Consider the following 10,000-nt stretch of genomic DNA (forward strand, 5'->3'; position numbering starts at 1 on the left):
GTCTCCTCGTAGATCAGACCGGAAATACGCTTCACGCCGCCGCGGCGAGCCAGACGGCGGATAGCGGGTTTGGTGATTCCCTGGATGTTATCGCGGAGAACTTTGCGGTGACGCTTGGCGCCTCCTTTTCCGAGTCCCTTGCCGCCTTTGCCTCTTCCGGACATGGTGTGTTCGCTAGTTGAGTTCAAGTGAATGAATGATTTCAGCGCCGGTGCGCGGTGCGCTATTATCTGCGTTTGGTCGACCTGATTGAGGCCGGCGGCACAGAAAGCGCGCCTCTGTTATATGTTCGGAGGCGTTGCAAAGGGGAGGGCGCTCGTTCTAGGGGACTAGGGAGGAGCGATTTCAAAGATGACGTGAAAGCAACTAACGTGCGCGGGAAACATACTCAAATACTGATATAGGCTATGTGGAACACAAGGCCAAACTGTGACAACTGGGAGATCAGCTAGTACACTGTGTCCCTCTCCTCATATTGTTGTTGTTGTTGTTGTTGTTGTTGTTGTTGTTGCACCTGATTCTACTCATTGAGGACTTGGTAATTTAGGTGACAGGTTGTTCAATCAGCTGTGGCTGTCCAGGCCTACAAGAAAAATGGGTCCTGTTGGGGGTAGCCTACTCTACCGCTGGAGTTGGGAAACACTGAAATGGAAGGGGGACACGCAGTGAGCAAAACTCCTAACCACATAAAAACACAGACACTTGAGATCATTAAGAGCTATAAGGAGTCCATCAACTACCTGGTCAGTCAAGTCATATAGGGGGGGATTTCATGGCCACCTGCTGGAGCAGAAGTCATGTTTGCCAACACTGGCCTTAAAATCATTAAATTTAGGAGCTATAAGGAGTCCATCAACTAACTGGTCAGTCAAGTCATATAGGGAGGGATGTCATGGCCACCTGCTGGAGCACAAGTAATGTTTGCCAACACTGGCCTTAAAATCATTAGGAGCTATAAGGAATAAATCAACTCATCATTCAAGTCATATAGGGAGGGATCTTAGCACCACCTGCTGGATCAGAAGTACCCTTCACCGTAGGCACAAGAGAGCCATCATCTCTCAACCGGTGCAATTTCCATAAGTATGTGGTAATAAAACAAACAACGACAGCTCCTCATATAGGCAGTGGTTTCACACATTTTTCTCCAAGATGTTCAAACGTTCATAGATGACCAGCAGGGTCAAATAATAAGCACAGTGGTTGTAGAGGTTGCAACAGGTCAGTCAGTACATCAGGAGTAAATGTCACTTGTTGTTAGTGTTGTAGTTCCTATTTCTACGGTGTTGCCTACCTGCAGCAATCATGATTTACCTGCAGTGTTGATTGCAATTACGTAATTTGTCAACTCATAATAACAGATGTTTTGCAAACCGTTGATGTTTAAATAAATGGATTCCCGGTGTCCGGATACCTTTTCTCTTAAGGGATGTGATTGAGTGAATCCAAAGTAAGTTGGTCTAAATACATAATAGGATGAATCATTCAGGTAAAATAACACAATGTCTATTTGAGTCGAATCAACGTAATATAATCCTTTTTACGTCTCTATCATCTTTACTCAATGTATTGGACCACATCAACTCAACTTACTCAAGCTTATCTACTCATAAAAACAAGCAAAAAGATCTACTCAACAATATGACGTGTGCTTTTGTTGACTGTAATAGCTTGAGTACATTCCACAAAGTCATTTTTTACAGTGTATCTAAAGACACGTTTGTTGTGGTGATGCACTTTTTCTTTGACGTTGAACTTGCATTGAACAGACAAATCCATTTCGTTACAACCCTTTTGTAGTATGACTTAGGAATATTTGTTGATGATCCTAATGTCTATGCGTGAATAGTGATTGGTTGTTGGTGAAATATTGCTGAGAACCCATCATTTCCTGGCCTTTTTTCACTATTGAGCTATTTTGAAACATTTGTTTTGCTATTGGATTCATAATGGTGACCTGGGACAAGTAATTAGTGAAACCAGAGTTCAGCAGTTGCCATTAAAGCGATCGAACCAAGTCATCCTAATAGGCTAGTATTAGCCTAAAGCAGGGTTTCCCAAACTCGGGCCACATTTTGGGAGTTTTTGCCCTAGCACTACACAGCTGATTCAAATAATCAACTCATCATCATCAAGCTGGGAGTATTAGAATCAGTTGTGGAGTGCTAGGGCAAAACGCAAAACGCGCACCCCTTGTGGACCCCAGGACCGCGTTTGGGAAACGCTGGCCTAAAGAGCAAATGCTGAAAGGGACTCACCATGAGGTGCAGTACCCACATTTAACCACAAGATGGCCTCCGTGCTCCATTGTAAAGTTTGGGCCTCTGCATGAGTCTCTCAGCAGCACTGCAACATGGGACTTTCAAAGTAAGTTGGCATGCAATGTTTTTTCTGGACTGCATGCAAGGCTATTATTACACACAACTAATAGTGTCAATTATTCATCTGAACACAATTCTTGTTACTATTCGGCCTATATTATCACTCGTTTCTTTTTCCCCTCCTTTGTAAAGCATTTTACTGTGTTACTATATAGTTCAAAGGAAGTGGATGATGCCAGATGGTTGTGTATATACACACACACAAACATTGAAGCTAGACTTCAGGCAACTAAAAAGGTGCAATACGTAGCTTTTAGACGTGTTAGTGAACAACATACATGGTGGCTAATGTAGAGGTGCGTGTATACATGGAACAATTGTGCCTTTTTGATGGAAATATGGAGGTGGCTCTTAAAAGAGCCTTTGGGGGATATTCGAGTTCAGGTCATCCTCATTTATGCGCGCTCTCCGCGAATACGGCGGGCCAGCTGGATGTCCTTGGGCATGATGGTCACCCGCTTGGCGTGGATGGCGCACAGGTTGGTGTCCTCGAACAGGCCGACCAGGTAAGCCTCGCTAGCCTCCTGTAGGGCCATCACGGCGGAGCTCTGGAAGCGCAGGTCGGTCTTGAAGTCCTGGGCGATTTCTCGCACCAGGCGCTGGAAGGGCAGCTTGCGGATGAGTAGCTCAGTGGACTTCTGGTAACGACGGATCTCTCTCAGAGCCACGGTGCCGGGCCTGTAACGGTGAGGCTTCTTCACACCGCCGGTGGCCGGGGCACTCTTGCGAGCAGCCTTAGTGGCGAGCTGCTTCCTGGGGGCTTTGCCACCGGTGGATTTGCGAGCGGTTTGCTTGGTTCTGGCCATGGCGCTGCTCTGACAGTCGGGAGTATAGCCTCGAAATGCCTATGTGAAGTTTATAAAGCCGGCAGTGGCGCCTGCTGATTGGACACCATCTCCCCACCACCCCGATTGGCCCGTTTCGCAGGCCTCCTCCGTTGGCCATTGGACGGGAGGCCCGGCCTCTCCAAAACTCAAACTCCCGGTGCGCGCGCAATAGGACGCCGCCGGCCCTTTACGCGCAATAATAGTCGCCAAAGTCAAGAGTGACAGCTTATAGGCACGTATCATCTAATGCTAGCCTGCTATGGCAAATGAGGCCAAGTAGGTGTTGTTGTTCATGCAAGGCCTCATGTGGGCACAGAATGTCGAAATAGTTGTGTATACACCCACTCAATGTATTGCGGTCATAGAAAGGTACTTTGCGCTTTTGGAGAGCTAGGTGGTTGGCTCTTAAAAGAGCCTTTGGGGGTTGAGTAGTCAAGTTGAAGTCGCAGTAGCGAATTTACTTGGCTTTGACTGCCTTCTCGGTCTTCTTGGGGAGTAGGACTGCCTGGATGTTGGGCAGCACACCACCCTGAGCGATGGTCACACCGCCGAGCAGTTTGTTCAGCTCCTCGTCGTTACGGACGGCCAGTTGCAGGTGACGGGGGATGATACGAGTCTTCTTGTTGTCACGGGCAGCGTTGCCGGCCAACTCCAGGATCTCAGCAGTCAGGTACTCGAGTACGGCGGCCAGGTAGACTGGTGCGCCAGCGCCCACACGCTCGGCGTAGTTGCCTTTGCGCAGCAGCCTGTGCACACGGCCCACGGGGAACTGGAGGCCAGCACGGGATGAACGGGTCTTTGCCTTCGCCCTGGCCTTGCCTCCGGTTTTGCCTCTTCCGCTCATATTGGTAGCTTGAGAAAGTCACAGAAAGTCTGAATGAGCCGCTCGCCACTTCGAGAGCCGTACATATACCTCGCCACAAGAGGCAACGATTGGCCACCGGGCCGGTGTGGCCTTATCCAATTGGAGCGAGGGACAGACAGATGGACAGACAGACAGCCCTAAGCCGGTTCCCACCCACAGGCAGCGAGTGAGAGGCTACTTTGTTTCCCTCCGACTTTGTTACTTTGTGTCATTTCGCGTGAGCGCCAAAATGTCCGAAATGACATCCACACATTATTTCTCTCCAAATGGGAAACAAACAGCTGGTGAGGGTGCACTCTTGAGTTTGAAATCGAAGCCACTATAGTATTGTTATTGTTATTACATGGCACTTGTAACACATCACAGCAGCCTGCCTCTGAACGGGAATAGCCCAGTGGCTCATATATAAAAATGGCTGTTGAGGGTGCACTCGTGAGTTTCAATTCGAAGCCACTATAGTATTGTTATTGTTATTACATGGCACTTGTAACACATCACAGCAGCCTGCCTCTGAACGGGAATAGCCCAGTGGCTCATATATAAAAATGGCTGGTGAGGGTGCACTCGTGAGGTCGAATTTCTGAGCCATTTTGGCCCTCTATTATATGCCTCTCCCTTCGCACACACCCAGAGTGGGACAATGTTGTGTGCGTAAAAGTAGCCTAGTGTGCGTAATTTCTTTTCCACGACAGGTAGTACATGGAAATCAATGCGCTTTCTATGGAAAGAGGTGGGTGGCTCTTAAAAGAGCCTTTTGTGGTACAACATGTATCGAGTAGAACACTGTTTGTAATAGGTTTACTTCTTCTTGGGGGCTGCCTTCTTGGCCTTGGCTGCCTTGGGCTTGGCGGCTTTGGGCTTGGCTGCCTTTGTAGCCTTCTTGGGGCTCTTGGCTGCCTTCTTGGCCGCTGCGGCGGGCTTCTTCACCTTCTTGGGGCTCTTGGCGGCCTTTTTGGGTGTAGCGGGCTTCTTGGCCTTCTTGGGGGACTTCTTTGCGGCGACGGCCTTCTTGGCTGCTACCTTCTTGGGCTTCTTCGCCGCGGCGGGCTTCTTGGCGGCCACCTTCTTTACTTTGGGGACTGCGGCTTTCTTGGCGGGCTTCTTCGCCTCGACGGCTTTCTTGTTGAGCTTGAAGGAGCCGGATGCACCGGTGCCCTTGGTCTGGACCAGGGTACCCTTGGTGACGAGGCTCTTGACTGCGATCTTGACGCGGGAGTTGTTCTTCTCCACGTCGTAGCCGCCTGCCGCCAGCGTCTTCTTGAGTGCGGCCAGGGACACGCCGCTCCTCTCCTTGGAAGCGGTCACAGCCTTGACGATGAGCTCGCCTACGCTGGGTCCCGCTTTCTTGGCCTTGGCTGCTGCCTTCTTCTTGGGTGCCTTTGCCGGCGCGGCGGCGGCGGGTGCTGGTGCGACTTCTGCCATGTCTGTCTGTCGTTTGGTCCGGTACACACACACACACACGGTCTGCGAGGAGTAGTTTGCTGTAGACGCTGTTCTGCGCTATTGAAGCTCCACACCGAGCAGGGGGCTGGCCTTAAACGCGACATGAGAACCATGTAGACTCAAGCCAACCAGCTCGGCTTCTCTGGGCTGGCCAAATGCTCTTTCACTTGTGTTTTCTGTTCGCCTATATCGGCCCAAAAGTCACCGACGGAGCCGTGTTTTTGCTCCAAAAGCGAACGGCCCAGCGAGCAGACTTGTCTCCGTTCAGAATAAAGTCATGTGGGCCGCGGAAGGGCCGTGCATTTTGTTGCGACTCGCTCAAAATCTCAACGTTGGACTGTCGGGTGGAGCGGTGCGCACTGGTTTTCCTGTGCTATTTGTCTCCTAAATGGGCTAAAAGTGCATCCGATTGCCAGCAGCACTTGTTGTGTAGTGAGCCGAGATGTCTGGCAAGGGAATCAAATGGTTTGGGGTCCCCTGTTGTGGTCCAGGGTGTTTTAAAGAAGTGCTCTTTTGGGGACCTTAAAACACATACACCTGTGAGGCCTGGCTGAGACGAGAGTTGTACTTCAAGTTTCAAGTTGTATTCGTCGTATGTACAGGATCCACATGGTATAAACGACTAGTTACCGGAGTGTAACTCCAGTTCTATGAGTGGAGCGGAGCCCCATAGGGGAGCTATGCTCCTAGTGGTTTACCCTCTGCCCTAAGGCAGACGCAGCCTGAAACAAATTTATGCACACACCTACAGCCAATAGGAGTACAGGTGTCCCTATATAAGGAACCCCGTTCCCTCAATCTGCCTCCCGAGATATTATCTTCAGCGAGACTAGAGAGGGTCGGTAGGGCCTTAAGTCCTATGGGGCTCCGCTCCACTCATAGAACTGGAGTTACACTCCGGTAACTAGTCGTTCTATATCGTGGAGCTCCGCCCCATAGGGGAGCTATGCTCCTAGTGGTTTAAGGCGGAGCGAAACGCTCCAAAATGTACTCCCTGCCGAGCCTAACACTTCCCATTAAAAAATGCAAAAGTCAAGCCCAGCAATGGCTGCAACCAATTCCCGCAGTACTGCGACTAAAAACCCATCAAGGCGTCACAATATACCGCGTCATCGGTTATAGACCCGCCCCATCTAGCTCAATGACAATGTCAATGGCTGTTGGGCAGATCAATAGAATAGACGCCGTGCTAATCTGACTAGCAGATAGCCGTGCCTCAATATTCTATGGAACAAAATATACCAGTCATACTAAACTGAACCTCAGATAGATGACCTCACATTCTGTCCACTCAGTACATGTTTCTATATGCTGATACTGTCAGCCAGGAGACATGCCACAGAATATGCTCTTCATCCAAAGCGGACCTGATAGAGATCAGTCTATCATCCTGCTTCTCCCTCCTCTACCTCAAGATTCTCCTTCAGCTGTGCTGAGTGCAATCGAGATTGGAGTTTAAAAGGCTTATTCCTGACATAAGTCTTCCTAACCAGAGCGGACCTGATTGGAACCTGTCCAAGGTCCTGCTCTGTCCTCTCTTTCTAGCTCAAGAACGCCTTTCAGCTCTGCTGAAATTCGATCGAACAAAAGAGTTAGAAAACATGTCCATAATATGTTACTTCTAATAAAAGTGGACTTATGAACTTATTCACAATCCTGCTTTCTTTCTCTGTTCTGCTCAAGATCTCCCTTCAGCCACGCTGAGTACCGACCGAGCCAAAGAGTTAGAAGACATATCCAACAGATAGAAACGGATAAAAGGAGACGGTGTCGACCATGACGCTGCTCTACAAATATCCTCTACCTCTGTTCCTCTGAAAAGAGCAGTAGAAGCTGCTACTCCACGAGTGGAGTGCGCTCTAATACCCTGAGGCGGTTGTTGCCCCGCCGCCTCGTACGCCGTCTCAATGCCTTCACAAAGCCAATGAGACAAACGCTGTTTTGAAAGTGGTCTACCCAATGCAGCCGCACCGTGACACACAAACAGCTGAGGTGATGACCTAACCGCCTCTGTGCGCCTAACGTAACACGCCAAAGCGCGTACTGGGCACAGACAGTGAAGCTTTTCCTCACTCCTCTCCCCGTGAGGAGGGGGATGAAAAGCCCACAATTCCACGATCTGCGATCTATATGCACTGTTAATAACCTTCGGCACAAATGCCGGGTTAGGACGTAACACCGCTCTGCTCAGATCGCCATTAATGGCTAGGCAGTCGGGTCTCGTCGACAGTGCACACAAATCGCTGACTCGTTTAGCAGTAGTCAAGGCGAGCAACAGCGCCGTCTTGATAGACAGCATCTTGAGGGGTATTTGATTCAATGGCTCGAACGGCGACTTACATAGCGCTTCGAGAACCAATGCCAAATCCCACTTGGGCAGCGTAGCTCTAGGCCTTGGCCTAAGCCGTCGCGTTCCCAATAGGAAACGTCTCACTAACGGGTGAGTGAACACACTTTTCCCGTTAAACCCTTCATGACCAGCTGAAATTGCCGCTGCAAACACTCGAATAGTGGAGGGCGATTTCTGCTTATCAAACATAGACTGTAGGAATGAGAGCACACTCTCTACCTGACAGCTCATGGGGTCCACGTCCTGTGTATCACACCATCGTGAGAAAACATTCCATCTGCTGGTATACAACCTGCAAGTGGAACCGGCTCTTGCGCCCTGTATTGTTCTGATCACTGCATCAGACAACCCACGGCGCTTTAACCTGTCCCATTCAGGAACCAAGCCTTCAGTGGTTGGCCGATTATGGGCCATTGCCCTATCGAGCCTCCCGCCTGAATCAACGCGTCTCGTCGATGTGGAATTGGCCAGGGTGGCGCAATCAACATCTGACTCATCTCTGCAAACCACGGAGCCCCCGGGCGATCGGGCGCTATCAGTATCACTGACAGCCCCTCTGACCTCACCCTGGCTAGCAGTGGGAGAATGCAAGACAGCGGAGGGAATGCATACAGGAGAACTCTCGGCCACGGGTAGTGCGCGAATGCGTCTCTTCCCAATGGCGGTTCGTCCTGGTTCCTCAGAGAGAACCATAGGGGACACTGCGCGTTCACACGTGACGCGAACAGGTCCACCTCGGCTCTCCCGAATTGTTCCCAAATCTGTAGAACAATGTCCGGGTGCAGACACCACTCGTCGTCTCGAGGACCCCCTCTTGACATGATGTCTGCCCCTACGTTCAAGTAGCCCGGAATGTGTGCTGCTCTCAACGAGCGAAGGTGCTTGTGAGCCCACAGCCACAATTCCACTGCCGCCCGATGAAGGGCAGGAGACCTGACCCCTCCCTGGCGGTTTATGTGAGCCACTGTGGTTCGGTTGTCTGACCAGACCAGCACATCGCGACCCCGAAGGGTAGACGCGAAGTGGGTCAAGACCAGTCTCACCGTTTCCAACTCTAGGAGGTTGATGTGACGACCTGATTGAGGCCATGCACCTCCTATCGCTTGAGACTGACATGTCCCTCCCCATCCAGTCAGAGAGGCATCTGTAAACACTGGAATGTAGGATGACACCTTGCCCATCGGGACTCCGTGCGTGAGAACGCACGGGTTCCGCCAATAGTCCAAGTCTGCTCTTAGCGAGAGAGGAACCACCACCAACCGATGACGTTGACGCACTGGGTCTAGTCTTAGTTGGGCGAACCACCGCTGTGCTTTGCGCATGTGCAGAAGCCCTAGCGGGACCACAGAGTGGGCTGCCGACATGAGACCCAAAAGTGACATGATCGATAGCGCCGTTACTGTGTGATTCGGACGACACTTCCTCAGGGCTAGCAACAATGCTGCCCTTCGAGGGTCCGAAATTCGCGCCCTCATCATAACAGTGTCTAACTGTAGTCCCAAGTAGACAATCTGATGACTGGGCCAAGGTGCGCTCTTTTTCCAATTCACAGCAAACCCCAGACGCGTGAGATGCATCACTGTCTGTGTCGTGTGTGTGAACGCCAGCTCTGCTGACGGGGCGAGAATCAACAGGTCGTCTAGGTAGGCTAATAGCCTTATCCCTTGACGACGCAGCGGTTCCAATGCCGCCTCCACACATTTGGAAAACGTCCGAGGTGCCAGGGCGTACCCAAACGGCATCCTCGTGAACTCGTACGCCACCCCTTGAAAGGCGAACCGCAGAAACTTTCTGTGACGCGATTGTATCGGCACATGAAAGTACGCGTCCTTTAGGTCTATGCTTGTACAAAAATCTCCCTTCTGAACACATTCCAGTAGGCGTTTTGTCGTCAGCATTCGGAAGGGCCGTTTGGTTATGCTCTCGTTGAGAATGCGTAAATCCAAAATCGGCCTCACTCCCCCCGTCTTTTTTGGCACTAGGAAATAGGGCGAGTAAAGCCCCTTGTTCCTTTGCTCCCGGGGAACTACTGTGACCGCCTCCTTCGCCAAAAGTTCCGTAATCTCTGATTTCAGAGCGGCTACTTTGTCTGGCGTTTTCATCACCGTTTCCACCACTCCCCTGAACGGGGGTG

At 50.7% G+C, this 10,000-nt stretch overlaps 2 protein-coding genes across 2 annotated transcripts; both read right to left on the bottom strand.

The window, feature by feature from the left end:
- Window positions 1–3,665: 3,665 nt before the first annotated feature.
- Window positions 3,666–4,052, bottom strand: LOC311124776 (histone H2A; the record flags this gene model as incomplete). Its single annotated transcript, XM_084198875.1, has 1 exon — window positions 3,666–4,052. The coding sequence occupies one exon, from the start codon at window positions 4,050–4,052 to the stop codon at window positions 3,666–3,668; it is 387 nt and encodes a 128-aa protein (XP_084055001.1).
- Window positions 4,053–4,871: 819 nt separating this feature from the next.
- Window positions 4,872–5,495, bottom strand: LOC311124732 (histone H1-like; the record flags this gene model as incomplete). Its single annotated transcript, XM_084198835.1, has 1 exon — window positions 4,872–5,495. The coding sequence occupies one exon, from the start codon at window positions 5,493–5,495 to the stop codon at window positions 4,872–4,874; it is 624 nt and encodes a 207-aa protein (XP_084054961.1).
- Window positions 5,496–10,000: the final 4,505 nt, after the last annotated feature.

The sequence above is a fragment of the Coregonus lavaretus genome, assembly GCF_964263955.1.
Source record: "Coregonus lavaretus genome assembly, contig: HAP1_SCAFFOLD_497, whole genome shotgun sequence".
NCBI classification, from domain to species: Eukaryota; Metazoa; Chordata; class Actinopteri; order Salmoniformes; family Salmonidae; genus Coregonus; species Coregonus lavaretus.